Here is a 25137-nt window from a genome sequence, read left to right as displayed (position 1 = left end):
CTGTTTTATGTCTTTCTTTCCAATCTGTGCACAGTGTACTCCTTTTATTTTATTCCATTAGTTAGGACTTCCATATGATGTTGAAAAGGATTGGTGATGGGGTACACCGTTGTCTTGAAGTTGATCTCAGTGAGAAAGCTTGAGCTTCACACCATTAAGAATGGTATGAGTTGTATTTTTTTTTTTTTGTGGATGTTCTTTATCAAATTGAGGAAGTTTCTATTTCTATTTTAGTGGGGTTTTTTTTGTTTGTTTTTTATATATACTAAATGAATGCTAGATTTTGTCAGACGCTTGTTCTGCATCTCTTGATATGGTCACATGATCTTCTTTTTCAATCGGTTGCTGTGATGGATTATATTAATTGATTTTTGAATGTTGAACTAGCACACCTAGGATAAATCCCACTTGACGGTTGTGGTGTAATTCTTTCTGTGTTATGTTGGATTCAATTTGCTAATACTTAGTTGAGGATTTTAGCGTCTGTATCGTGAAGAGAATTTTTAAAATGAAGTTCATGGATTTTTCTGTGTCCCTGTCTCGCAGAGTCTCAAATATCCAGCGGCAGCTGGCCCAGTTTGAGAGCGAGTCCTGGCCGGGCATGGCCGAGGCCGACAGGGGCCGGCTGCAGCTCATCAAGGAGAAGGAGGCCCTGCTTCAGGAGCTGCAGCTCATCATTCAGCAGAGGAGGCCGGCGGAGGACGTGGCCCGGCTGGAGGAGGAGCGGCGGCGCCTGGAGGAGGAGATCCAGCGCTCCCGGGCCACGTCCGTGCAGGGTGCCACGGAAAGGTGGGCTGGCCGGGCAGGCGGGGCCGGCTTCCAGCGGAGGAGCAGCTGGCAAAGCCGAAACCTTGTTACTCAGGCAGCCACGGCCTGGCGGAAGGTGGAGGGAGCCGGTGCCTGCCGTCCGCAGGGGGTGCCCAGGGCGCCTGCCGTCCGCAGGGGGTGCCCAGGGCTCGGAGGCTCCCGGTCCCTCTTACGGGTGGGAGGTGGTCGAGAACCGGAGGGAGCAGGGAAGACCGGGGAACCCACCACTTAGACCCCGCCCACTCCCGCTGCAGGTGCCGGGTGCACCCGCCCCCTGTGTTTTCAGGACAGCGCCCGGGACAGGTGTCGGGTCTCCAGCCAGCAGGGGCCCGGAGGCAGGTGGTGGTCGGCTCCGTGACCACAGAGGAACCTCGTTCCTGACGTCAGCAGCATCTCCGTTTCCGCAGTCTACCTCTTACTTTTATCTCCGACTTTGATTTCTCGCCAGCAAAGCCTGCCCTTTTGGCAGCAGGAAGTCTCCGCTCTCTCGCGTGTCTGTTTCTGAACGTGCGTCTCTTCAGTTGGTCTTGGGGCTCTTTACCAGCGTGGGACATATGAAGCCAGCGCAGAGTCCTTTGTCCTCTGTTGCTCGCCCTTTCATTGTGTGCCCTGTCTCCTGGTTTGCGTTTGCTGTGTGTGATCACAGATTGTTGTGTGATCACAAATTGTGTGGAAGGCTGGATCTGCTTTCCTCGTTGCACAGCTGTCAGAAGTCTGGGGATATTTGCTGAGCTTTGGAGAGCCCACCGCCCATTCGATAACATACTGGCTCTTTAAAATTCACTGTATTACCAGGATCATAAGCTGTATCTCTGTGAGCATTCTCTAGGTAGAGTTTAATAATCACCTGAATTATTTGGTCAGTACAGATGCCCTTATAACGACCGTTTCATCGAGTGTTAGGATTGTCCTCTGTATTTGCTGCGGGTTATCTCTGCTTGGTTATTCATCATTAATTGATAGGTCTGTGTCGTGTCCTTAGGGGCTAACGTCAGCGCTGGAGGGAAGAGGTGTGGTTTGGAGAGTCCAGCGCATAGGAATGGGCAGAGTGCATGTTAATTTGGCTGGCGTGGTAGAGTGCCCTGTCACCTCGCTCAAAATAAACCCAGAGTTTATTGCTTCTGACTCTGCAAAGGGACTATGAAATGGAAGTTTCATCAGTGCTCTTGTGCTTCTGTATTGTTTCAGCTTAATATCACCTTCCGTTCTCCCCATGCTGTTCTCTTGTGTATGTTCTGGGTGGGAGGGCCTGGCAGTTCCATTTGGTTCTCTGTTAATGGGATGGATTCAGTCCTGTGAATACTACTTGCTTCTCAGGACCTGACACCCACACACCAGTGACTGATTCCGCCCTTGCCATGTGGAGATCCCAGGGCACAAATCCAGGGAACCCCCAGAGCAGGTGTTACCATTACGCTTGGATTCAAGGCCTGGGTCCCCCAAACTTGTCCAGCTTATGCGGTCTCTTGTGGGACCAATGCAGGAGCTGAGTCTTGGGATCTGAAACCATGGGGTGAAGAAGGAGAGGTGAACTTGTCTTCTGAGTATGAAATATATTGGTCCTGGGTCAGAAATGGTAAAGGGGAAAGGGAGGATGGATAAATTAGGAGTTTGGGATTAAAATATACATACTAGTATATATAAAATAGATAACCATCAAGGACCTACTGTATAGCACTAGGAACTATACTCAATATCTTGTAATAACCTATAATGGAAGAGAGTATAAAAAAGGAATATCTGTTTATATACGTATGTGTATATGTATAACTGAATCACTTTACTGTACACCTGAAACTAACATAACACTATAAATCAACTATACTTCAGTAGAAATTAATAAAAAATAAACATTTAAAAAGTAAAGTACTATTTAAAGTAAATGACTTAAAGATAGTAAATTAGACTGTACATTTTAAAATCTATTATCTTTTAAAATACTCCTCTTCATAGAAGTAGTTCTTAATGTTCTTAGAAGTTCACCTTCTTTAATGTGCAAACATGAGACTCTACTTCTAGGGTTGAACCCTGGCAAGTTTCCTGTATGTCTTTTGCTTCCTAGTTGAAAAAATGTGTACAGAAGGTTGGCAAGTATTTAAGATTCCTATTTTTATAGAAAAATAGAATAGAAATATGGCTGCTTACACCCCAGACAGTTTTTACATCTCTCAGTAATTGATAGACTGGCTTGTATAAGTGTTTCCACCTCTGTTTTATGGGGAATTTACATTTACATTCATCACCACCCATGGTTACAACATTTTTTTTTCTTGTGATGAGAACTTATAAGATTTACTTTCATAGCAACTTTCAAATACACAATACAGAATGATTAAGTCTAGTCATACTGCTGTACATTACTTCTCCATGATTTAATTAACTTGATAACTGGAAGTTTTTGACCACCTTTACTCATTTCACTCTGTCCTTCAGGTCTGGCCACCACCAGTCTGCTCTCTGTATCTATGAGCTTGTTAGTTTATTTGTTTGTTTTAGATTCCACATATAAGTGAGACCATACTTTACGTCTTTGACTTATCTCACTGTAGCACTGTACTCTCAAGTTTCCTCTATGTTGTCACAAATGACAAGATTTTCTTCTTTTCTGGCTGAGTAATATTCCAATGTATGTGTGTATTTACCACATTTTCTTTATTCATTCACCTGACAATGGACACTTACGTTGCTTGCATATCTTGGCTGTTGTAATTAATGCTGCTATGAATATTGGGATACATGTATCTTTTCAAATTAATGTTTTCACTTTTTTCTTTTTGGATAAATATCCAGAAGTGGTGTTGCTTGATCATATGGTAACTCTACTTTTGATTTTTAAGGAACCTCCATATTGTTGTTCATAGTGGCTGCACCAATTTACATTCCCACCAACAGTGTAGGAGGGTTCCCTTTTCTCCACATCCTCACTAAGTCTTGTTATTTCTGTTCTTTTTGATAATAGCCATTCCGACAGGTGTGAGGTGGTATCTCACTGTGGTTTTGATTTGCATTTCTCTAATAATTAGAGATGCTGAGCATCTTTACATGTGCCTTTACATGTGTTGGTCATCTATATGTCTTCTTTAGATAAATGTCTATTTCAGATTCTTTGGCCATTTTTTAAATTGGATTGTTTGTTTTTTTCAACTGAGTTGTGTGAATTTTTTATATATTTTGGATATTAACCCCTTATGAGATATATGATTTGCAGATATCTTTTCCCATTCATTCAGTTGCCTTTTTATTTGGTTGATGGTTTCCTTTGCTGTGCAGAAGGTTTTTAGTTTGATATAGTACATTTGCTTATTTTTGCTTTTGTTGCCTGTGCTTTTGATGTCAAATCCAAAATGTTGTCACCAAGACCAGTGTCAGGGTCTTGTCATACCACCTATGTTTTCCTCTTGGTGTTTTGTAGTTTCACATCTTATAGCCAAGTCTTTAATCCATTTTGGTTAATTTTTTATATGGTGTAAACTAGTGGTCCAGTTTCATTCTTTTGTGTGTGGCTGTCCAGTTTTCTTATCACTATTTATTGAAGAGAATGTCCTTTCCCCATTTTATATTCTTGGCTCTTTTGTTGTAAATTAACTGACCATATATGAGTAGGTTTACTTCTAGGCTGTTTGTTCTGCTCCATTGATCTATGTGTCTTTTTATACAGATATCATACTGATTTGACTATAGCTTTGTCATTTAGTTTGAAATCAGGAAGTGTGATTCTTCCAGGTTAGTTCTTTCTCAAGATTGCTTTGACTATTGGGGTCATTTGTGGATGCCAGTTTTAGGATTGTTTATTCTCTTTCAGTGGGAAATGCCATTGGTATTTTGATAGGGATTGCATTGACTCTGTAGATTGCTTTGAGTATTATTGACATTTTAACAGTGTTAATTCTACCAGTCCACAAGCACAGAATATCTTTCTATTTATTTGTTTTTTTCTTCAGTTTCTCTCATCATTATACAGGTTTTTCACCTCCTTCGTTCAATTTATTCCTGGTATTTTATTCTTTTCGATACAATTGTAAATGGGATTGTCTTTCATCATTTGTCTTTCTGACAGATCTCTGTTAGTGTTTAGAAATGTAAAATATTTCTCTATATTGGTTTTGTATCCTGCAAATTTACTGCAACTTCATTTATTAGTTCTAACAACTTTTTGGTGGAGTCCTTAGAGTTCCCTATATGTCATATCATGTCATCTGCAGATAGTTATAGGTGTACTTATTCCTTTCCATTTTGGATTTCTTTTATTTCTTTTTCTAGTCAGTTTGCTGTGCCTAGGACTTTCAATACTATGTTGAATAAAAGTGGCGAGAGTGGGCATCCTTGCCTTGTTCCTGGTCTTAGAGGAAAAGCTTTTAGTTTTTCATGTTTGAGTATAATGTTTTCTGTGGGTTTGTCACAATGACCTTTATTATGTTCAGGTATGCTCCCTGTATACCCACTTTTTTTAGAGTTTTTGTCAAAAATGGTTTGAATTTTGTCAAATGCTTTTTTTTGTATCTATTGAGATAATCATATCATTTTTGTCCTTCATCTTGTTAATGTGGTATACAATGTTGATTTGCAAATATTGAACCATTATTGCATCTCTGGAATAATCCTCACTTGATTATAGTGTATGAATCTTTTAATTTATTGTTGAATTCACTTTGTTAATATTTTGTTGGTGAGTTTTTCGTCTATGTTCATCAGGGATATTGGCCTGTAATTTTCTTTTCTTGTGGTGTCCATGTCAGGTTTTGTTAACAGGGTAATCCTGGCATCATAAAATGAGTTTGAAATTGTTCCTTCATCTTCTGTTTTTTGGAAGAGTTGGGGAAAAATTGTTATTAAGTCTTCTTTGAATGTTTGGTAGAATTCACTAGTGAAATCATATGCTCCTGGACTTTTTTTTTTTTTTTTTAAATTCACGTTCTTTTATTTATTTATTTATTTATGGCTGTGTTGGGTCTTCGTTTCTGTGCGAGGGCTTTCTCTAGTTGCGGCAAGTGGGGACCACTCTTCATTGCGGTGCGCGGGCCTCTCACCATCGCGGCCTCTCTTGTTGTGGAGCACAGGCTCCAGACACGCAGGCTCAGTAATTGTGGCTCACGGGCCCAGTTGCTCCGTGGCATGTGGGATCTTCCCAGACCAGGGCTCGAACCCGTGTCCCCTGCATTGGCAGGCAGATTCTCAACCACTGCGCTACCAGGGAAGCCCGCTCCTGGACTTTTGAGGGAGGTTTTTAATTACGGATTCAGTCTTGTTACTAGTAAACTGTCTGTTCAATTTTGTTTCTTCATGGTTCAGTCTTGGTTATATGTTTCTAGAAATTTATTTCTCGTAGGTTGTCCAATTTGTTGATATATAATTGTTCTTAGCAGTCTCTTATGATCGTTTGTACTTCTGTGGTATTAGTTATGTCTCCTCATTCATTTCTTAGTTTAATTATTTGTGATATTTCTGATTTTAATTAAGTCTTTTTTTCTTGGTGAGCCTGGCTAAAGGTTTGTCAATTTTGTTTATCTTTTCAAAGGACCTGCTCTCGGTTTCATTGATAATTTCTACTGTCTTTTTAGCCTCTATTTCATTTACTTCTGCTCTCATCTTTATTATTTCCTTCCTTGGGCTAACTTTAGGCTTCATTTGTTCTTCTTTTTCTAATTCCTTGAGGTTCAAAGTTAGGTTGTGTATTTGAAGTTTTTCTTATATCTTGTAGTAGGAATTATCACTAAAAACATTGCTCTTAGAACTGCTGTGAAGCATTCCAGAAGTTTGATGTGTGTATTTGGTGTGTACAGATATAGAAGTGTAATTTTCTTTTTCTTGTGGTGTCCTTGTCAGGTTTTGGTAACAGGGTAATGCTGCCATCATTAGTTAGGAAGCATCCCTCATCTTCAACTTTTTCAGAAAGTTTGAGAAAGACAGGTATTAAATCTTCTTTGACTGTTTGGTAAAACTGACCAGCGAAGCCTGCTGGTCCTGAACTTTTGTTTGGTGGGAAGTGTTGGATTACTGATTCAATGTCCTTACTAGTTATTGGTATGTTCAGTTTTCTTTTTCTTCATAATTCAGTCCTGCCTTGCATGTTTCTAGGATGCATCCATTTCTTTTGTGTTGTTCAATTTGCTGGCATATAATTGTTTATAGCAGCCTCTCATAATGCTTTGTTTTTCCGTGGTGTCAGTTGTAACATCTCCTCTTTTATTTCTGATTTTATTTATTTAAGCCCTGTCCTTTTCTTGATGAGTCTAGCTAAACTTTCATCAATTTGTCTATCTTTTAAAAGAAAAAAGGCCTCTTAATTTCATTCATCTCTTCTATTGTCTCTCGAGTCTTTGTTACATTTATTTCCATCCCGATCTTTGTTATGTCTTTCTTAATAGTACCTTTGGGCTTCATTTGTTCTTCTTTTTCTATTTTCTTCCTGTGTAAAGTTAGTTTGTTTCTGGAGTTAGACATTTTATCACCAAGAACCGACCTCTTACAACGGCTTTTGCTGCATTCCATAAATCTGTTATGTTGTATTCTCATTTTCTTGAGGTTGTTTTTCTTTAAATTTCTCTTTTGATTTCTTCATTGACCCATGGACGGTTCACTACATGTTGTTTGATCTCACACATTTGTGAACTTTCCAGTTTTGTTTCATAATTGATCTCTACTTTTACACCTGTTGCCGAATACACTTGAATCTTCCTTTACTTATTAAGGCTTGTTTTGTAGCCTAAAAAATAATTTCTTCTCCATAATGTTCCATGTGCTCTTCAGAAAAATGTGTGATTCTGCTGATTTTTTTCTTTTTTTTTGATGGAATATTCTGTATATATCTGATAAATCTGTGTGATCTCACATATTCTTTAAGGCCTACGTTTTCTTACTGATTTTCTGTCTGGATGATCTGTATGGTTGATGTAAGTGGAGTATTAGAATCTCCTACTATTATTGTATTGATGTCTATTTCTCCCATTAGGACTGTTAATATTTGCTTTATATATTTAGATGGTTCTGTGTTGGGTGCATAAATGTTTACATATGTTTTACCCTCTTACTGGATTGACCCCTTTATCATTAGGTAATCCCCTTCTTTGTCTCTTATTACAGTCTTTGTTCATAAACTCTATTTTGTCTGATATATATATGTATACCTGCCACAGCTTTCTTCTGGTTTCCATTTCTATGGCATATTTTTGTCCCCCCTTTCACTCTTAGTCTGTGCCTGTCCTGATACCTGAAGTGAGTCTCTTGTAGGCTGTGTATAAATATGTTGTTTTTTTTTTTAGCCATTCAGTCATGTGGTGGCCCCCAAGCTGTAAGCTTATTCAGCTTTCTGCTTTCCAGAGAACTGCTTGTCTCTTTCTTGGTATGCACTCCTGACGCTGTGGTATTGAGCATAAAAAAGGAAAATGGCTTGCGGCCAGTTTCGTTCCAGGTGCCTGCTCTGGATCTAAGAGCCCCTGGTTGTTCCCCAGAAGAAGGACGTGCTGCCCTGAGGGGGAAGTCTGTATCTCCAAAGAATGGCCCATAAGGCATGCTGACGCATAGATAGTGGCGCATAGATAGTGGCAACAGAATTATGTGGAAATACAAGGTTTACTGATTTATTGTCTAATATTCGTTCCGTACTAAACCTATATATACATTCATGCTCTTTGAATAAACTTGCCTTGCAACCATCAGTTGTCTTGGCCCTTCTGACCCCATACTGGTGCTTTTCAGTTCCTTACCCCTCACCGCCAGGAACTTCTAGCTTTCTGGAGCCGGTCTGCAGCACAGTCACTCTGCTACTTCTGAATGGAGAATTTAGTCCATTTGTATTTATTGCCATTTCATTTTTTTTAAATTGTTTTCTCGTTCCAGCATTCCTTTCCTGTTTCTTGCTCTCTTCCTTTGCAGTTTGCAAATGGTATGCTTAGATTCCTTTGTCATTATTTTTTGTGTTATCTACCACAGGGTGTTGCTTTATAGTTACCATGAGGCTTACAGGTAACAGCTTATAACAGTGTATCTTAAGTTGATAACAACTTAAGTTTGAATACATTCTAAAGCTCTAAGTTTTTATTTTCCCACACACAATTTTTATGTTTTTGATGTCATGTTTTAGATCTTTTGTCTTGTGTATCCCCTAATACCAATTATTATCTTTACAGTAATTTTTACTACTTTCGTCTTTAACCTTCATACTAGCTTTACAAAAGATTAATCCACTGCCTTTCCTATATATTTACCTTTAATGGTGATTTATATTTTCATATATGTTCCTGTTAATTAATGCCCTTTCTTTTCAGCTTAAAGAAGTCCCTTTAACATTTCTTATAAGACTGGTTTAGTGGTGATCACCTCCTGTAGGACTGCTTGTATGGAAAATTCTCTCTCCTTTACTTCTGAATGGTAACTTTACTAGGTATTCTTTCTTTCTTTCAGCACTTTGATTATATTGTGCAGCTCCTTTCTGGGCGGCAAAGTTTGTGCTGAATCATCTGCTGATAGTCTTCTGAGTATTCTCTTATGTGTAACAAGTTGCTTTTTCTCTTGCTGCCCTAAGTCTCTGTCTTTAACTTTTGACATTTTAATTATACTGCGTCTTGCTGTGGGTTCCTTTGAGTACAGCTTATTTGGAACTCGGAGCTGGATGTGTTTCCCTCCGCAGGTTAAGGAACTTTTCAATCGTTCTTTTTCAAATAAGAGTTCTGCCCATTTCCTTCTCTTTTCTCCTTCTGGGTCCCCTATAATGTGCATGTTAGTCCACCTGATGTTGTCTCACACATTCCTAAAGCTGCCTTCACTTTAAAAATCTTTTTTCTCCTTTTGCTGCTCTGCTTGGGTGAATTCCACTGCCTTTGCTTTGAGCTCAATGATCCTTTCTTCTACTTCTTCTAGTCTATTGAACCCCGCTAGTGTATTTTTCAGTGTTTTTCAATTTTTTAGTTCTGTGACTTCGATTTGGTACTTTCCTATATTTTCTGTCTTTGTTGAACTTCTCACTGTGTTCATGCATTCTTCTCCTAGCTCAGTGGGCACCATTATGATTATTACTTTGAACCCTTTATCAAGTAAATTACCTATCTCCATTTCATTATGTTTTTCTCCAAGGTTTTATTTTATTGTTCCACATACAGCATATTTCCCCTCTTCCTCATCTTGCTTGACTTTCTGTGTTTGCTTTTATACACTCCATGAAATAGCCACCTCTCCCAGTCTTGGAGGAGTGGCCTCATTTAGGAGATGAATCTTATCCTTCAACCTTGCAGCTCTTGCTTGTCTCTCAAACGTTGGTGATTGCTTGTCCAAGCAGCTCATTTTATTTTTAATATCTCCCAGTTGTTGAGTGTGTTCCAGGACCTGTCAGTGTCCCAAAGAGGTCAGGGAAGACCTCAGTACCACCTAGGTTCAGGCTGATTGGAAGCCTGACCCTGAAAGGCAGCAGCTTTTAAAGAATGCAAATATGTACAGTCCCGTACAACTGTTAAGCTAAGCTCTGCTGGCCCCCAGACCAGGCCATCTGCGGGTGCCCCTCTGGTGACGGTTGTAAAATTCAGGACTCCATACGAATGGATCAGCACCTTCTTGGAGATTACGGTAAGCTGTAGTGAGTCAATGGGAGAGTGCAAAGATGTCATTCTTCAGCCTGTTTTCCCAGACAGCGAGTCCATAGGCCTCTGGATGTGTGCAAAACCCAAAGCCTGACCCTGACACCAAAGTTCCTGGACAAGTAAACAGGCTTCTTCCACAGAAGGAGGGGGTGTTTTCAGTGTGCTGTCTGTGCAGTGCCCTGGGTGTGGTAGCCAGCTGTGTCTCTGACTCTTATGGGACCCAGGTACACAAGCCTCCCTGGGCAACAGGCCAGGCATTCACTGGAGGCGGGGAGGAGCGGGATTCCATGGGCAGCAGCCACAAAAGCAGGGCACCAGACACGTGTTAAGAGCTCTCCTCCAAGAGAGTCTAGCACTCTGGAGCATTGGAGGGGGAGCTCAAAGATAGCACCTGCTTTCCTAGGTCCCTGGAAGGCTTACAGTTAGCCCTTTGATGTGTGTTTAATTTAGAAGCCTGCCCCTCAGTCCGTAGCCATGAAAATAAGCTAATCAGTGTCTTTCACAGAAAGACCTAGGTCCCTGTTCCGTTGCCTCCTGCTGTGCTCTGGGATGGTAGCTGTTTAAGAACTCTCCTCCATTGGTCACCGTCTTCTGGGACCCACTGACCACCACTGGCCGCCAGAGCCAAACAATGTAGAGGTGTCCCCTGGCAGCAGACACAAAACCTGAGGCACCAGATAAGGTCCTTTATGGCAGATAGAAGCAAGCTGAAGCAAAGCAGAGGGAGAGTGCAAAGGTCCTGTCCTCCAGCCTCTGTTCCCTGAGAGCAACTCCACAGACCTCTAGAAGTGTGTCACACCAGAAGCCTTCCCCTCAAGCTAAAGCTCCTGGACAAGCAAACAGTCCTCTTTCTCAGAAAGACTAAGGCTGGGTTTAAGTCTCTTGTCTGTGCAGTGCCCTGCGAGTGGTAGGTTGCCAAGAACTGTCTTTCCAAATGTTACTGTCCTGAGGGACCCAGACACCCAAGACTCCTGACGTCCACAGCCAGGCAATCAAGGGGCAGCCACAAAAACCTCATTACCACACATAAAAATTGGGGTACAGGATATGTGTAGAAGGCCCCCTCCTAGAGATACAGGTGACCTAAAACACAGAGTGAGCATAAAAATGGCACCCAGAAAAAGGGGTGGGGAGAAATAAACAGAAAAAAAAAAAGAAAAGAAAAGAAACAAGCAAACCAATAGGGTGCCCACTGGCATTAGCAAGGCAAAGGGACACCACGAAAGATGGCACCCACTGGAAAGGAAAAATGTGGTACAAACTGGATTTAGCAAGGCAGAGGGAAAGCAGGAGGATGGCACCCCCAAGCCTCCATCACCAGAGAGTATCACAGCCAGCCCTCTGCCCCTCAGACCAACACTTTAAAATTAGCAAATTCACCCATTTCATCCTTTTCAAAGGGATGCTTCTGCGCTGGGCCCTGGGGTGGATGAGCTCACGTGGGGGTCCCTTAAGGACTTCTAGTTCACCACAGCGCTGCAGGTCTTGTGGGTGTCAGCCCCACCAGCCGTCCGTCATGTGTTTTGGGTGCTCATCGCTCAGGTGCAGGCCTTAAAAGTTGAGGTGCCCAACGTGGGGTTCAAACTCTTGGCTCTTCAGGGAGAAGCTCTTGGTTTTGACTTCCCTACTGATCGTGGGTCACCATGCTGGGTATGGAAAAATTGTGTCTCAGCCTTTCCTACCTACTTCAGTGTGTTCTCCTCTCATTTGCCTGATGTGAAGGGGTCACTCCACCAGTTCTTATGTTTTCTCCAGAGGAAACTGTTCCATATGTATCTGTAGATTCAACGTGTTTGTAGGAGGAAGTGAGTTCAGGATCTTTCCATGTTGCCATCCTGAAATGGGCAATCATACTGTGCTTTTTGTGTTAGATAATATGTCTCTTGCCTTATGCCGTAAAGATTTCATTCACTGTAACTTCAGAATTGCTTTTTAAAAGTTATTTCTATTTTATACAAGACATTCCTAAAATATTTTCCCGAAATATTAAAATGTTATAGGGAAATGGATACTTTAAAAGCCTATAGTTAGAAGAATTTACTGTAGCATTTTCGAGGTTTTTGGTTCTAGAACATTTTTACACTATTAAAATGTCTAAGTGGAGGTTCCTTAAAAAACTAAAAATAGAACTACCGCACGACCCAACAATCCCACTACTGGGCATATACCCTGAGAAAACCATAATTCAAAAAAAAAGAGTCATGTGCCACAATGTTCGTTGCAGCTCTGTTTACAATAGCCAGGACATGGAAGCAAACTAAGTGTCCATCAACAGATGAATGGATAAAGCAGATGTGGCACATATATACAGTGGAATATTACTCAGCCATAAAGAGAAAGGAAATTGAGTTATTTGTAGTGAGGTGGATGGACCTAGAGTCTGTCATACAGAGTGAAGTAAGTCAGAAAGAGAAGAACAAATACCATATGCTAAACCATATATATGGAATTAAAAAAAAAAAAAGTTTGTGAAGAACCTAGGGGCAGGACAGGAATAAAGACGCAGACGTAGAGAATAGACTTGAGTATAGGGGGAGGGGGAAGGGTAAGCTGGGATGAAGTGAGAGAGTGGCATGGACATATATACACTACCAAATGTAAAATAGATTGCTAGTGGGAAGCAGCTGCATAGCACAGGGAGATCAGCTTGGTGCTTTGTGACCACCTAGAGGGTTGGGATAGGGAGGGTGAGAGGGAGACGCAGGAGGGAGGAGATGTGTGTGTGGGTGTGTGTGTGTGTGTGTGTGTGTGTGTAGCTGATTTAGTTTGTTGTACAGCGGAGGCTGACACATTAGAATGGAGAAGTTTAAAAATATTTATCATCTATTATGTGATAATAACGCCCATTATATGTTAACATGAAAAATTTATTTTATAAAAAATAATTTTTAATAATTGTGTAGAAGAGTGGTATGGTTTTACAGTTTTGGCAAGTGGTTTACTTAGTGGAAGACAGCTGCTTGACCAGGTGTTGTGATGTGTCAATTTGATTAGGTACATGAAGAAAATCTGACTGCATATGGATGTGTCATTGAGAAATGGAGCCTTACTAGACACCCTAAAAGGGTCTCTGGGATCCCCATTGATCCTTGGACCACACCTGGAAAACCACTCGTTTACTATTCAGATTTAAATTTGGTCACTTGCTCTTGCTAAGAAGGTATTTGAGTAGTCAGAAAGTACTGTGATTCCTGCATGCTAAATTATAAAGGAATGATGTGTCTTTACTATAAAACAAGAGCTTTACATGGAAACATTTTGAAGTTCTGTTTCCATCTAAGAGAAACGAAGGTATGATACAGTTTGTGTTTATCATTCAGGCTTTGAATTAATTCTGAGTAGCTTGTCTTCCATTTTGTAAATTAGTGGTATACCAGTTTTGCTTATCAGTAATAGTCAAAACTTTGTAACTCTGGCTGCTGCCAAAGTTCACCTCCTTCTGGTGTCCTCTCCTTGAGCATTTTGCCTTCCCTAACAGGTGGAAAACTTTGTTTAATGGGTTCTTTCCACTGCCACGTGTCAAAATGCAATCATTTTGATTTGTAAATCAGTCTTTCGTTATAAAGGCAAGATTAATCAGTCCCCTCTGTTCAACAATTATTTACTATATGTGCAGGGCTCTAGTCTCGGCAGTAGGCTTACTACAGTAGGAGAAAAATATTCTAGAAAATTATGAAGTAGAAGAAGGCAGAAGGAAGAAGAAATATATACCTCCAACCCATGATCTAGAGACACAGTTGATATTTTGTTTTATTTGATTGTGATCTTTTATTCTCTAGATACTAGAATTGCATTTATTTTTTGCCTGGAAGAGGGCCTAGGATGAGGGAATCAGATTTATTCCAAGGAAATCCAGTAGATTTCTATGAGCTCTGCACTTGAACCCATCTGCTGGATTCCCATCCGTCTGTCTATTTACCTGCCTGTCCACCCACTCATCCTCCCATCCGTCCATCTTATCTCTCTATCCATCCATCCACACATCTGTTCTATCACACATCCAACTTCTAGTGTGGATCACTCGCACTGTTCAGGATTCTAGAGGTACAGTGCGAAATAAAACAAACAAACAAAAAAACAGTTATCTTGGAACTTGTGACGTAGGTGTGCTTTTAGAACTGATAGTCATTAATCTGTTTTGGTGGAATATAGAGTTGAATTTCTTGTTAGGAAAATATACTTGGCATCTTTGAAATCCACCAGTGGACTGTGTTTGTACCTACAGGATTCTACTTCAGGAAAAAAGAAACTGTCTCCTGATGCAGCTGGAAGAAGCCACCTGCCTAATATCCTATCTCCAGTCCCGGTTACAAAGGTAGGTAACTTGATTATCATCTTATAACATAGTGGCCGTGAACTTCACGCTTTAATAGCGCCCCTGGTTTTCTCTCCCAGAACTTAGAACCTGCAGTGGTTGTAAGCACAGGACAGGAAAGTGAAGACAGGATATTTTTAAGATGAGCTGCTTATATATGACCCAAGGAATATGAGGAGAACCAAGTGTGACTTCAGAGTAATGAATCTTAACTCAGATTTATCGAAGGATTTTGTAACTCACAGCATCAGGAATGTATACGTCCATCTAATAGATGCACACATACACTTTTAATTATTATTTTTTAAGATATTCATTTTAATTAGGCCTGAATATCTTTAAAATCAGATTTGGATGCTCAGTAAGAGCTCCAGTTTTCAAGCACTTACCGTATCGTGAAGTGTAGTGTTAAGGGCTTTCTGTGTATTATTTTCTCAGTTTTCCTCCTCACAGTGCCTTGAGGCAGGAACCGCTATCATCCCAGCGCCAGGTGAGAAGGTGGGAGGCTGGGAAAGGGCAAAGCCCGTGACCAAATCAAATGCATTCAGCTAGTCTTGAGTTTGAGCTGGAACTTGAACTCGAACAAGAGCCCTTGACGTTAACTACTGCTCTCTACTGACAATCAAAGAAACAAAGGAAATATTCACGAAGGGTCGGGGGTGGGGACGGGGGTGTCTTAAAACGCTCCGAGGTGTTGAAGAGGCGCCGGGTGAACGGGCCCGAGGCAGAGTTTTGCTCCTCGTGGAGCAGACCGGAGGCTCGGCTCGCGGTGGGGACGAGCAGGCTCCAGCCGCGGGCTCCAGGCTGCTCTTCTCGTTTCAGCCTGTCCGCCAGCACCCTGACCGTCTCCTCGGGGAGCAGCCGCGGCTCCCTGGCCTCCAGCCGGGGCTCCCTGAGCTCCGTCAGCTTCACCAACATCTACGGCCTCCCGCAGTACGAGAAGCCCGACGCCGAGGGCGGCCCGCTCCTGCGCTTCGACCTCGTCCCCTTCGACTCCCTGGGCCGGGACGCCCCCTCGGCAGAGGCCCCAGGCCCCGCGCGCCTCCACAAACAGAGGCGCTCCCTGGACACGCCGCAGTCCCTGGCGTCCCTGTCCTCGCGCTCCTCCCTGTCCTCGCTGTCCCCGCGCAGCTCGCCCTTGGACACGCCCTTCCTCCCGGCCTCGCGAGACTCGCCCCTGGCCCAGCTCGGGGACGCCTTCGAGGTGGCGGGCCTGGGCGCCCTGGACAGGCTGCGCGCTCAGGCCTCCACCTTGGGGGACGAAGACCCGCCGGGCGCGGCGTCCCTGCCGCCGCACGGGTGCCCCGGGGACGGGGAAGGACCTCGCGAGCGAGGACCCCAAGCGGCTGCTGCTCCCACGGCTGCACGTACGTCCTGATGGGTCCGGTGGGTGCCCCGGGGCGGGGAGCAAAGGTCTCGAGTTCAGGGAGGAAGCCGCACGGAAGCCGGCTGGCTCTGCTGTGGCCTAGTGAGCCCTCGGCTTAGGACCCGCCAGGGCAAGAGGAGGCCCGCACGCCCGCTCGTTCTGCGTGCTTTTGCCCTGGGTCCTTGAAATGTCATGGAAACTGGCAGAGTAGGCTTTCCCAGGCATTTGGCTTGTTCTCAGAATATACTTAATTGTCGAAAATGAGACAGTTCCTCCACATTCGGAGGCTGCTAAAGAAGTACTCGGGCCTTCATGAACTCTCCAGGGCGTGTGCCCAGATGCAACGTTCTGTGTGTGCCCGCCTCAGACCAGCCCTGGGACTGCTGTCTGGCTGTGGCCCGGCAGAAATGTGTACTGACGTTGGCCCTGTGACTTCATCTCGTCATCCTTTGTTCCTGGAATTTTCGAAGACTTAATTCTGTCAAACAGGAAATGACAGTATTCTGCATGATTTCAGAAGTTGTCCCAGTAAGAATTAGTCATTTCTACCAAATTACTTTCTCTGGTGCTCTTCAAATCCTTGCCTACTCAACTCTAACTGCATATCCTTGGGCACACCCTTAGATCTGGTTGACTCTCGGCTCCATTGCTCTTCAACAAATACACCATTTTGTTACCCATGGGTTATATACACAGTACTAGTTTCTCTTAGCATTTCCATATCTAATGACAGACCAGCTATGTTCTGAATCAGTCCCTTGGCTAATTGGCACCTCCATTGTTTTCCTATCTTTTTTGTTTGCAAATGCTGCTCATACATTATTTCAACATCCCAGTAGGAATTATTTCCATAGTTCATATGCATAGGTAAGCTGCATTTACTTTGTTCTTTTTTATACCCATATTCTTTTGTCCATTTTCACTTATTGTCTAACTTTTTTCTTTCCCCTTTGCAAACTTTCCTTAAAACTTTTCCATTTTCACTTATTGTCCAGCCTTTACTCTTCTTTTCCCTGTGCAAACTTTTCTTTTCCCTAGGCAAACAGTCCGAAATATAGAAGTATCAATCCAGTTATACACAAAGTCAGCAAAAGATTTAAGGACCCCTTTAGGTCCAGGGGAGAGACTGGGTGGGAAGGAGAAGAGCTGACTTAATTTCTGATGCTGATTTCTTTATTTTTCGTCCACCACTTGGTGGTGGATGTTATAGTGCTTCAAGCTTCGTAGACTGGGAGGTCTTTGCTTATGGTGTGGTCAGATACTGCCACCTGGTGGTGCGTTCATATATGACACAGAGTAGAATACAAACTAGAGGTACCTGACTTAGTGAATGGGTCTTGGTAAGTGCTCTCGCAGGGCTGGGTTGGGTGAGCAGCTTCAGGCATGGACACAGGGTGACTCCTTGCCTGCCTTGATTCTTATGAAGCCTAGAGTCATCGCAGCTTCATAAAGTTGGCGAGGATCTCAATGCTCGTTATATTAACCCCACCCCTCATTTATGACGCCCGAGGTCACGTAGTCCCCTCCACTCTCCAGTCTGACTAAGAACACTACAGTCTAAGTTTGACTCCAGCAAGCTTTAGCGAGAAAAATTTTTAGTAACATAAAATTCAGAATTGTCCATTGTGTTTTAAATCAACCTGAGGGGACAGAAGGTGGGGCAGGGGAGTGGGGAAATAAACTGTCATCTTTATCAGTTTTTACATGTTTACTACAATTTTATCTTCCCCACATTTTAAAAGTCAAATGTGTCATGATTTTGAAATCCGTTCCTATTTTCATTTCCCACTGGTATTTGCTAATATAAGTCCGTAAATATTTTGACCTTGTTCATCTGTTTATTGATGTTTTTTATTACATTCATACCCTGTTTAAAATTGTTGGCTTAAATTCTACAGTTTTTTCACTTTGTGCTTTTTTTTTTTTTAATCTCTTTTCTCTTGCGGCTCGACAGAAACGTTCACTGTAAGTGACCTTGGACTTCTCTTTCGCCTGGCTGGTCAGGCTGTGCCACATCTTTGTGCAGTGAATCAATGTATTTAGGATGGTCAGGGTGTGGTCAAGAAGGGCATAGCTCATAGCTGTGCTTTAATGTAGCTCAATAGTTGCTCTTGTTATTGTTGTGGTCGTTTGAACGGTATTCATCCTGGCTATGAAAGTTGTGTAAGAACTTTTCTAAGAGCTTGACGTATTTTTTTCTTCCGTGCGTTTTTTCCCCAGACTTTAACGCTTTCATTATTTTAGTATGCCAGCTGGCAGCTTCGCCCACGGTGTGATTTTCCTTATACTTTCCTCCCTTTTGTCAAGCAGCGTTGCTGTCCTTAGGTCTCAGTGTCTGTGTGTCTGTGTTCAATGATGGAAGGGTCAGAGGTTTCTGAAATGAATGTGTGGAAGCTTGTTTATTCCTTACTTCACTGGCGTTGCTCCCCACTTTCCGTCTCGTTGCCTTGACGCCCAAGAGCAGACGGTTGCGGTGTGTACTGTGGGATGTGCCGCGTGCTTTCTTTCTCACCCAGGGCAAGTGCTGACCGTACCTCCTTCTGTCAACTCCGGCATCCAGTTGCTCCGTGAATGTGCTAAGCCCAGGATCACTGAGGGTTGATTCCCCCATTTCCTTTCTCTCTTCATCCACTTTCATTGCAGTGAGAGAGAAATTTTGTCAGTCACACCATTGGGTTGCCTGGAAGTTACCTGGATTGTTCTGTGGTGTTCCTTAAAAGCGTGTAAGGCCGAGTGTCAGGGCTGGGAATGGAAGTAGTGAGCTGTTGTGTTTGCTGGGGTTCCATGCAGCAAACTGAGGGGTTCTCTCTGCAATTCAGAGCTGGGGGCTCTGGGTCCTTCCATGGGGTGGGGGTGACGAGCAGAGCTGGACTTGGGAGTCGTCATCTACGATCTGAGAATCGGTGCCTCCGGCCACCCCAGGACGGAGCCAGCTTCTGCCCCTGACTGAGGCAGAGCCAGTGGCCCCCACACTGGGCGCTGCAGACCTTTGAAAGGTCGGCTTTTGTCTGCCGTTAACATCGTGAGACCAAAGGCCACAGCCCTGTTTAGTATCCCGATGAATATATTTGGGTTTAATTGTTGCTGTGAATAATAATTTGGCTGAAAAGAGAGATGGTTGGGGACTTCCCTGGTGGCGCAGTGGTTAAGAATCCGCCTGCCAATGCAGGGGACACGCATTCGAGCCCTGGTCCAGGAAGATCCCACGTGCCACGGAGCAGCTCAGCCCATGCGCCACAACTACTGAGCTTGCACTCTAGAGCCCGCGAGCCACAACTACTGAGCCCAGAGCTGCAACTACTGAAGCCCACGTGCTCTAGGGCCTGTGTGCCACAACTACTGAGCCCATGCGCTGCAACTGTTGAAGCCCGCATGCCTAGAGCCCATGCTCCGCAGCAAGAGAAGCCACCGCCCTGAGAAGCCCGTGCACCGGAATGAAGAGTAGCCCCCGCTCACCACAACTAGAGAAGGCCCAGCGCAGCCAAAAGAAAAAAAAAAGAAAAGAGGTGGTCATTGGTGTCAAGGGTGCACAGATGTCTAGATTTTCAATTTCTAGAGCTTAGATGGCCGGAGAACATAGAGAGACCAGAGGGGCCTGCATTATTAACAAGAGGCATCATGATGCTGGAGTGAGGCTCACTTTGGGGCGTCATGCTTTAAGCCTGTGTTCTAACCGTGTGTGCCTCTCTCGAAAGTGTTGAGGTTCCTGTGTCCGTCGCCACATTTAGCAGCGGGAGACGGCATGCCTGTTTCTGTTGCTTTTGTTAAAAGAAACTTGTTGCTGTGAGGGAAGGAGTAGAAAGAGTTGATGAAATGATAACAGGGAAAATGTCAGTGGTTGTCTTGGGCTCTTGGTTAAAATAGATACGAGTCAAAAATAAGCTGCCCAGTGATGGTCCTTTCTAATCCCAGGAGACAGTTCTGGAAGCCAGCCTGGCCCCAGGGCTGCTGAGGAGGACACTGCAGTTAGAGCGGCAGAGGGGTCACGGAGACGTCGGCAGAGGCCGAGTCTGGGTGCCTCTGTGTCCTCTGACTTGAAAGTCACTCCATTTTGTTGGGGGTTAGTTGATGCTTTTTAAAAACTCTGTCTTCTGAGTATAAAGCAGTGTAGCCTATGTTCCTTGTATAAAGTATGGAGAATACCAAGCAGCGTCAAGGAAACACCCCCCTCCCACTTCTCAGAGAGCGCGCTGCCATCCGCGTGCAGGCGAAGTCTCTCTCCCAGGCTTCCTGTGTGACGCTCTCTCAAAGGGCCACGCCAAGGGCCTTCCCGCCACCTTCTGACCTGTGCGCTCATTAAGGAGGTGAAAGGAGATTGATGATCATTTAAAGAGCTTTTAAAGAAGTAGCCAGAAACCTGTTTCTTCCATTTTCCAATATAAGAAAAGACTGGAGCAGAGCGCATGTAAACACACATCTGCACACGTGCTGGCCTGTCTCTACCACTTTGTGCCTTTGTCTCTGCTCTGCGCTGGGCTCCCGCGCTGTCGCCTCCTGAGCCCGGCCGTGTCTCTCGCTTGCAGTGGTGACCCCCCCGAGAAGACAGCGCCCAGAGGCTGGAGCGGAGAGCGTGCTGCGTGTCTGCCTGCCTGTCCGATTACTCACTGGCCAGCGACAGCGGCATGTTTGAACCTGCCACCAAAATGTTAGAAGCTGACCTTCTTGCCTCCCTGGGCTGACTTCCCAAAAGGCACCCCTGCCGAGACCTGTCTGGCTTGACACTCTGTGTGTGTCTGGGGTGCAGCTCTTCTGGCTTCTCTCCATGCGGGAGGGGCCCTTAGCGTCCCCATGGACCCCATCTCCTCCCAGGTGACGTCTGGGGACTGGCCTGGCTTCGGGCATCTAGGACGACTGCTTTCTCTCCGGCCCTGGGTGTTGGAAGGCATGAGCCCAGTAGAGCCGGAAAAGGAGAACCAGTGTGCGAGAGAGACCTGCTTTTCTAGAAAGGACGTTCGCTAGAAATGGATGTTCCCCCCCGTTCCCCTTCCTTAGCTGGAGGAATCACTTTGCAAGGACAAAACCCCTTGTGGGTTTTATTTTGTTTGAGACCTTTGATGTCATTTTTTCAGCTCAGATATCTGTATGCATTTCACTTGTCGCCAAGTTTTTTTTTTTTTTTTTTTTTTGGCTGCGCTGCTTAGCTTGTGGGATCTTAGTTCCCTGACCAGGGATCGCACCCGCGCCCCCTGCAGTGGAAGCACAGAGTCTTAAACCACTGGAGCACCAGGGAAGTCCCCCCTGCAAAGCTTTATAAGTATATGTTTTTGAACGTTGTCGTGAATATCACGTGTGGTTTTGAGAGGTATCTTCTCAAAAAGGCCACTTCGTCAGCAGGTACCCTGGGAGGTGACGTCATGGATCCTGGGGACCTGCCGTGCCCTGTCAGTCACTTAAAGCATTTATTTATGTCGCAACTTAATAAAGCCCTTCTCAGTTAGAAGCGCCCCTAGTGTGAGAGAGCTTCTGCGGAGCCCGAGGTAAGCAGGTCCCCTCGGAATAACACGGTGCCTTTCCTGTTGTGCTCAGGAGTGAGGACGCTGACGAGCCTGTGCCTGGAGATGCTTGCGGTAACGAGGGGCCCCAGATCCATGTTGGATTCTTGTGAGTACAGAAGGCTCCTTCCCTGTTGCTCGTAAAGACGACGGGTAGATTGGGGCCCGCCCGGCGACTCACACCTCCACACACAGGCCCGTAGGCGTGGGGGGACCCGCGTGATCCGGCTGCTTGTCCCTGGCCTGGGGACCCCCGGGCCCATCTCAGCGGTCTCAGGTGAAGGGACAGAGGTGGCGGGAAGGAGAGATGGGCACGAGCGGCTCCACTGCCGTCCTCCAACACCGAGTCACAGCTGGGGACTGTCACCCCATGGGCACGGTCAGGCCCTCGGGGAAGTTCCCGCCGGAGCTGGGGTAGCCAGGTGCTGTGCAACACTAAGCGTTTTGGTTTCTAGCCGCAGTGTCTGTGAAGGCAGCAACCAGCAGTGTTCAGGCGAACGAGGCAGGATGTTCACATCCCAGCAGCTTTCTTTTGCTCACTCTTGTCATCCTAGTGTTGCTCGGCACTCGTGACATTCGGGCTGGGTCATTCTTGGTTGGGGGCCGCCCTGTGCCCTCTGGGGTGTTGAGCAGCAGCCCTGGCCTCCACCCACTAGATCCAGTAGCCCTCCCACTCCACTCCGTGTGACAGTAAGAAATGTCTCTCGACTTTGCACAGGTCCCCTGGGGGTGGGGTGAGGACCACTGCGGTAGTTCAAGCAGGATTTCTCCACCGTGGGGCATTTGCAGCCTGTGAACGTGCATTTTATTTTCTAGGCACGACAGTGCCAGCAAGTGTCTCCTCGTGAACGTGCTCCAACTGAAGAACTTTGCCGGGCTGGTGGTGAAGGAAGACTGCAAAATGTAAGCTCCCGCGCCAGTGGGGGCCGTGTCCTCCCCCCGGGCCCTCCTCCACACGGCACCACTGGCTGACCTGCTGCACGTGGCAGTTTGGGGAGGGAAAAGACTGTGTTGGAACCTGAATTTAGAATAAAACGCCAGGGAATGTCTGTCTGAAATCTAAAGGACTGTAAGTTTTAAGAAGAGGCTGGTTTATTATTTGCGGCAGGTGGAGTTACTGGAGCCAGGCTGGTTATGTGCCGTGGCCATGCTGACAAAGTGCCGGGTGCCCGTCATCGGCAGCGTTGGGGCTTAAAACGTCCATCCTGCTCACAAGGCTGGTGGCGACACAGCCACACTCGGCTCTTGAGATCTGATGAGGTGCCTGAAGAGGCCTCAGGCTGGGATCAGGCATCCTTGTCCGAGCAGGGAGAAGGAAATCTGTGTTGTCTCCGGTGGGGAGATGGGTGCCCGATGGGGGTGTGAGGTCCCACTTACCCTGGTGGGTGAACCCACCTGTGATGGGTGTTCAGGCCCGACGGTGCCCTCCCCTTCCGTGAGTCGTCTTTGTAAACTGGCCTCCCGAAGGCCTAGGAAGCAGCCTGGTGTTCAGCGGCTGAGGGTTCGCCCTGATGGTGTACTTCACTCCACTGATGCTGGAGCTTCTCCTGGGTGCTGGCTTCCGTGCTGGGGGTGGATAGGGCCGGGAGCCCAGCCCGGCGGGTGCCTCGGTGGGCAAGCAGTCTGAGAGGCAAGGCAGGCAGAGCTTGGAGAGGGAGCCAGGGGGCCGTGAAAAGATCAGTGCAGATGTTTTGCCACAGAGGTGCTGAAAGCAGAAAGTCTGTTTGACTCCCCCTGAAGTTATAATTCCTGATTTTTATGTTTTCTTTTTGCTGATTTCTTTTCTTTTCTTTTCTTTTCCTTTTTTTTTTTTTTTCTCTCCAAAGGTAGGTCAGTTCTTCGGCCTCTCTTTTGGTTGAGAAAAGGACTTTTTCCAAAGGACTTTGCAGTTTTACCTCTTCACATCCAAAGGGTAACATACAGGGGTGTTCGTGTACGTGGTCCATGCTTTTTTCTCCCTGTCTCGATTCCAGACACATCCGCGTCGGTTTGCCTCCGCTTGACCCCGGCACACCAAACACATTCTGCTCTAAGGCTCTGGAATTGAAAGCCCCCTTGGTGTTTAATGAAGTTTTCAAAATCCCTGTGCAGTCAAACATGGTGATGTTGAAGTCCCTTCAGTTATACATGTGCTCAGTGAATCCGCAGCTGCAGGAAGAACTGCTGGTACGGTGCCCTCCTCACCCTCTCCTTCCTACCTTCCACCCCTCTTTCCCCGTCTCTTTTTGTCAGTCTCTGACATCAGTCTTTCTATCCTCCTGTCTTCTGCCTCAATCCTGCTTTCCTTCCTGTCTCTCTTCCTCAGTTTCTGTCTGTTTTTCTGTTTGGTTACAGTTTGTTTCAGAGTAACATACAGATTAAAATCAGCAAGGGAGGAAACATATAGGCCAGAGTCTGGGTGAGATCCAATCCTGAAGTTTCCACTTTCTTCACTGTGAGTTACCTTTTGTTCTCTGTCCTTCTCCCCTTCCTAGCAGTTTCTAATAGAGCTGAATAAGCAACATGAGAGTCATCCTCCCTAGCATCCTCCAACACCACTTTAACACCACTTTCATTTTACCTTAGTCCTGTTAGTAAGAATGAAATACTTTCCATTCTTTCTGCTTAAGATTAAAGGGTGGGCTTCCCTGGTGGTGCAGTGGTTGAGAGTCTGCCTGCCAATGCAGGGGACACGGGTTCGAGCCCTGGTCTGGGAGGATCCCACGTGCCGCGGAGCAACTGGGCCCGTGAGCCACAACTACTGAGCCTGCGCTCTAGAGCCCATGAGCCACAACTGCTGAGCCTGTGCATCTGGAGCCTGTGCTCCACAACGAGAGAGGCCGCGACAGTGAGAGGCCCGCGCACCGCGATGAAGAGTGGCCCCCGCTCGCCGCAACTGGAGAGCGCCCTCGTGCAGAAATGAAGACCCAACACAGCCAAAAAAAAAATTAATTAATTAAAAAAAAAAGATTAAAGGGTGACCTTGATGCCCATTGGTTGTTAAGGTGCAGTCATTCAGGGTCTGTTCTGCCTTTTTTTTTTTTTAACACCGCGCAGGGCATTGCTCAGATTAACTTGGCTGATTACGATGGTTCGAGCGAGATGCAGCTGCGCTGGTACTCGGTGCAGGTGTTCACCGGCCCCGAGCTGCCCGGGCGGGAGGACGAGCAGCTGGGACACAGCGACTTCCAGGACCCTGCACCCACCACGTCTGGAAAGACAGTAGGTGGCCTGGCTTTGAGACGGGCTTTTCCTGGGGACATTGTTTGTAAGAAACGTGTGTAGACTTAGTCTTAGAACACAGTGGCGATGAAGAAGCAGGGTTTCCAGGGAAGTAATAAAAACGGACTGTAGTGATGTATGTGGCCATTCATGGTAATATTCTTTAACACAACACGTTCATGATCATGAGTGATGCTTTGGTTGCTTTAAAATTTGAGTCCTCAGAGCTACATGGTAAGGCCAAGTTACCGTCTTGCTGTCAACCGGGGGTGAGCTGCTTCCTGCTGGAGAGCAGCCGGGGACGGCCACCAGCCCGGCAGCAGGGATGCTCCCCATGGGCCGTGCACGTGCCCGCTTTCCGCTTTGCCACCCGCACGCCGCTGGCCT

The 25137-nt window shown here is 45.4% G+C and overlaps 1 protein-coding gene across 1 annotated transcript in view; it reads left to right on the top strand.

Annotated features, from left to right (window-relative positions):
* Positions 1–351: 351 nt before the first annotated feature.
* Positions 352–25137, top strand: part of LOC309653399 (protein WWC3-like) — a gene marked incomplete at its 3' end in the record, with an annotated part of 40698 nt that continues 15912 nt past the window's right edge. The window contains 9 exon segments of the mRNA XM_082448021.1: positions 352–789; positions 14602–14691; positions 15514–16058; positions 20581–20588; positions 20590–20702; positions 21584–21658; positions 22366–22452; positions 23523–23715; positions 24586–24750. Of these exon segments, the coding sequence (XP_082304147.1) occupies positions 509–789; positions 14602–14691; positions 15514–16058; positions 20581–20588; positions 20590–20702; positions 21584–21658; positions 22366–22452; positions 23523–23715; positions 24586–24750 (1557 nt within the window). The 5' untranslated portion in view covers positions 352–508.

Source organism: Balaenoptera physalus (assembly GCF_965194825.1).
Source record: "Balaenoptera physalus genome assembly, chromosome: Y".
Classification (NCBI taxonomy): domain Eukaryota; kingdom Metazoa; phylum Chordata; class Mammalia; order Artiodactyla; family Balaenopteridae; genus Balaenoptera; species Balaenoptera physalus.
This window is presented reverse-complemented; position numbering and strand designations above follow the sequence as displayed.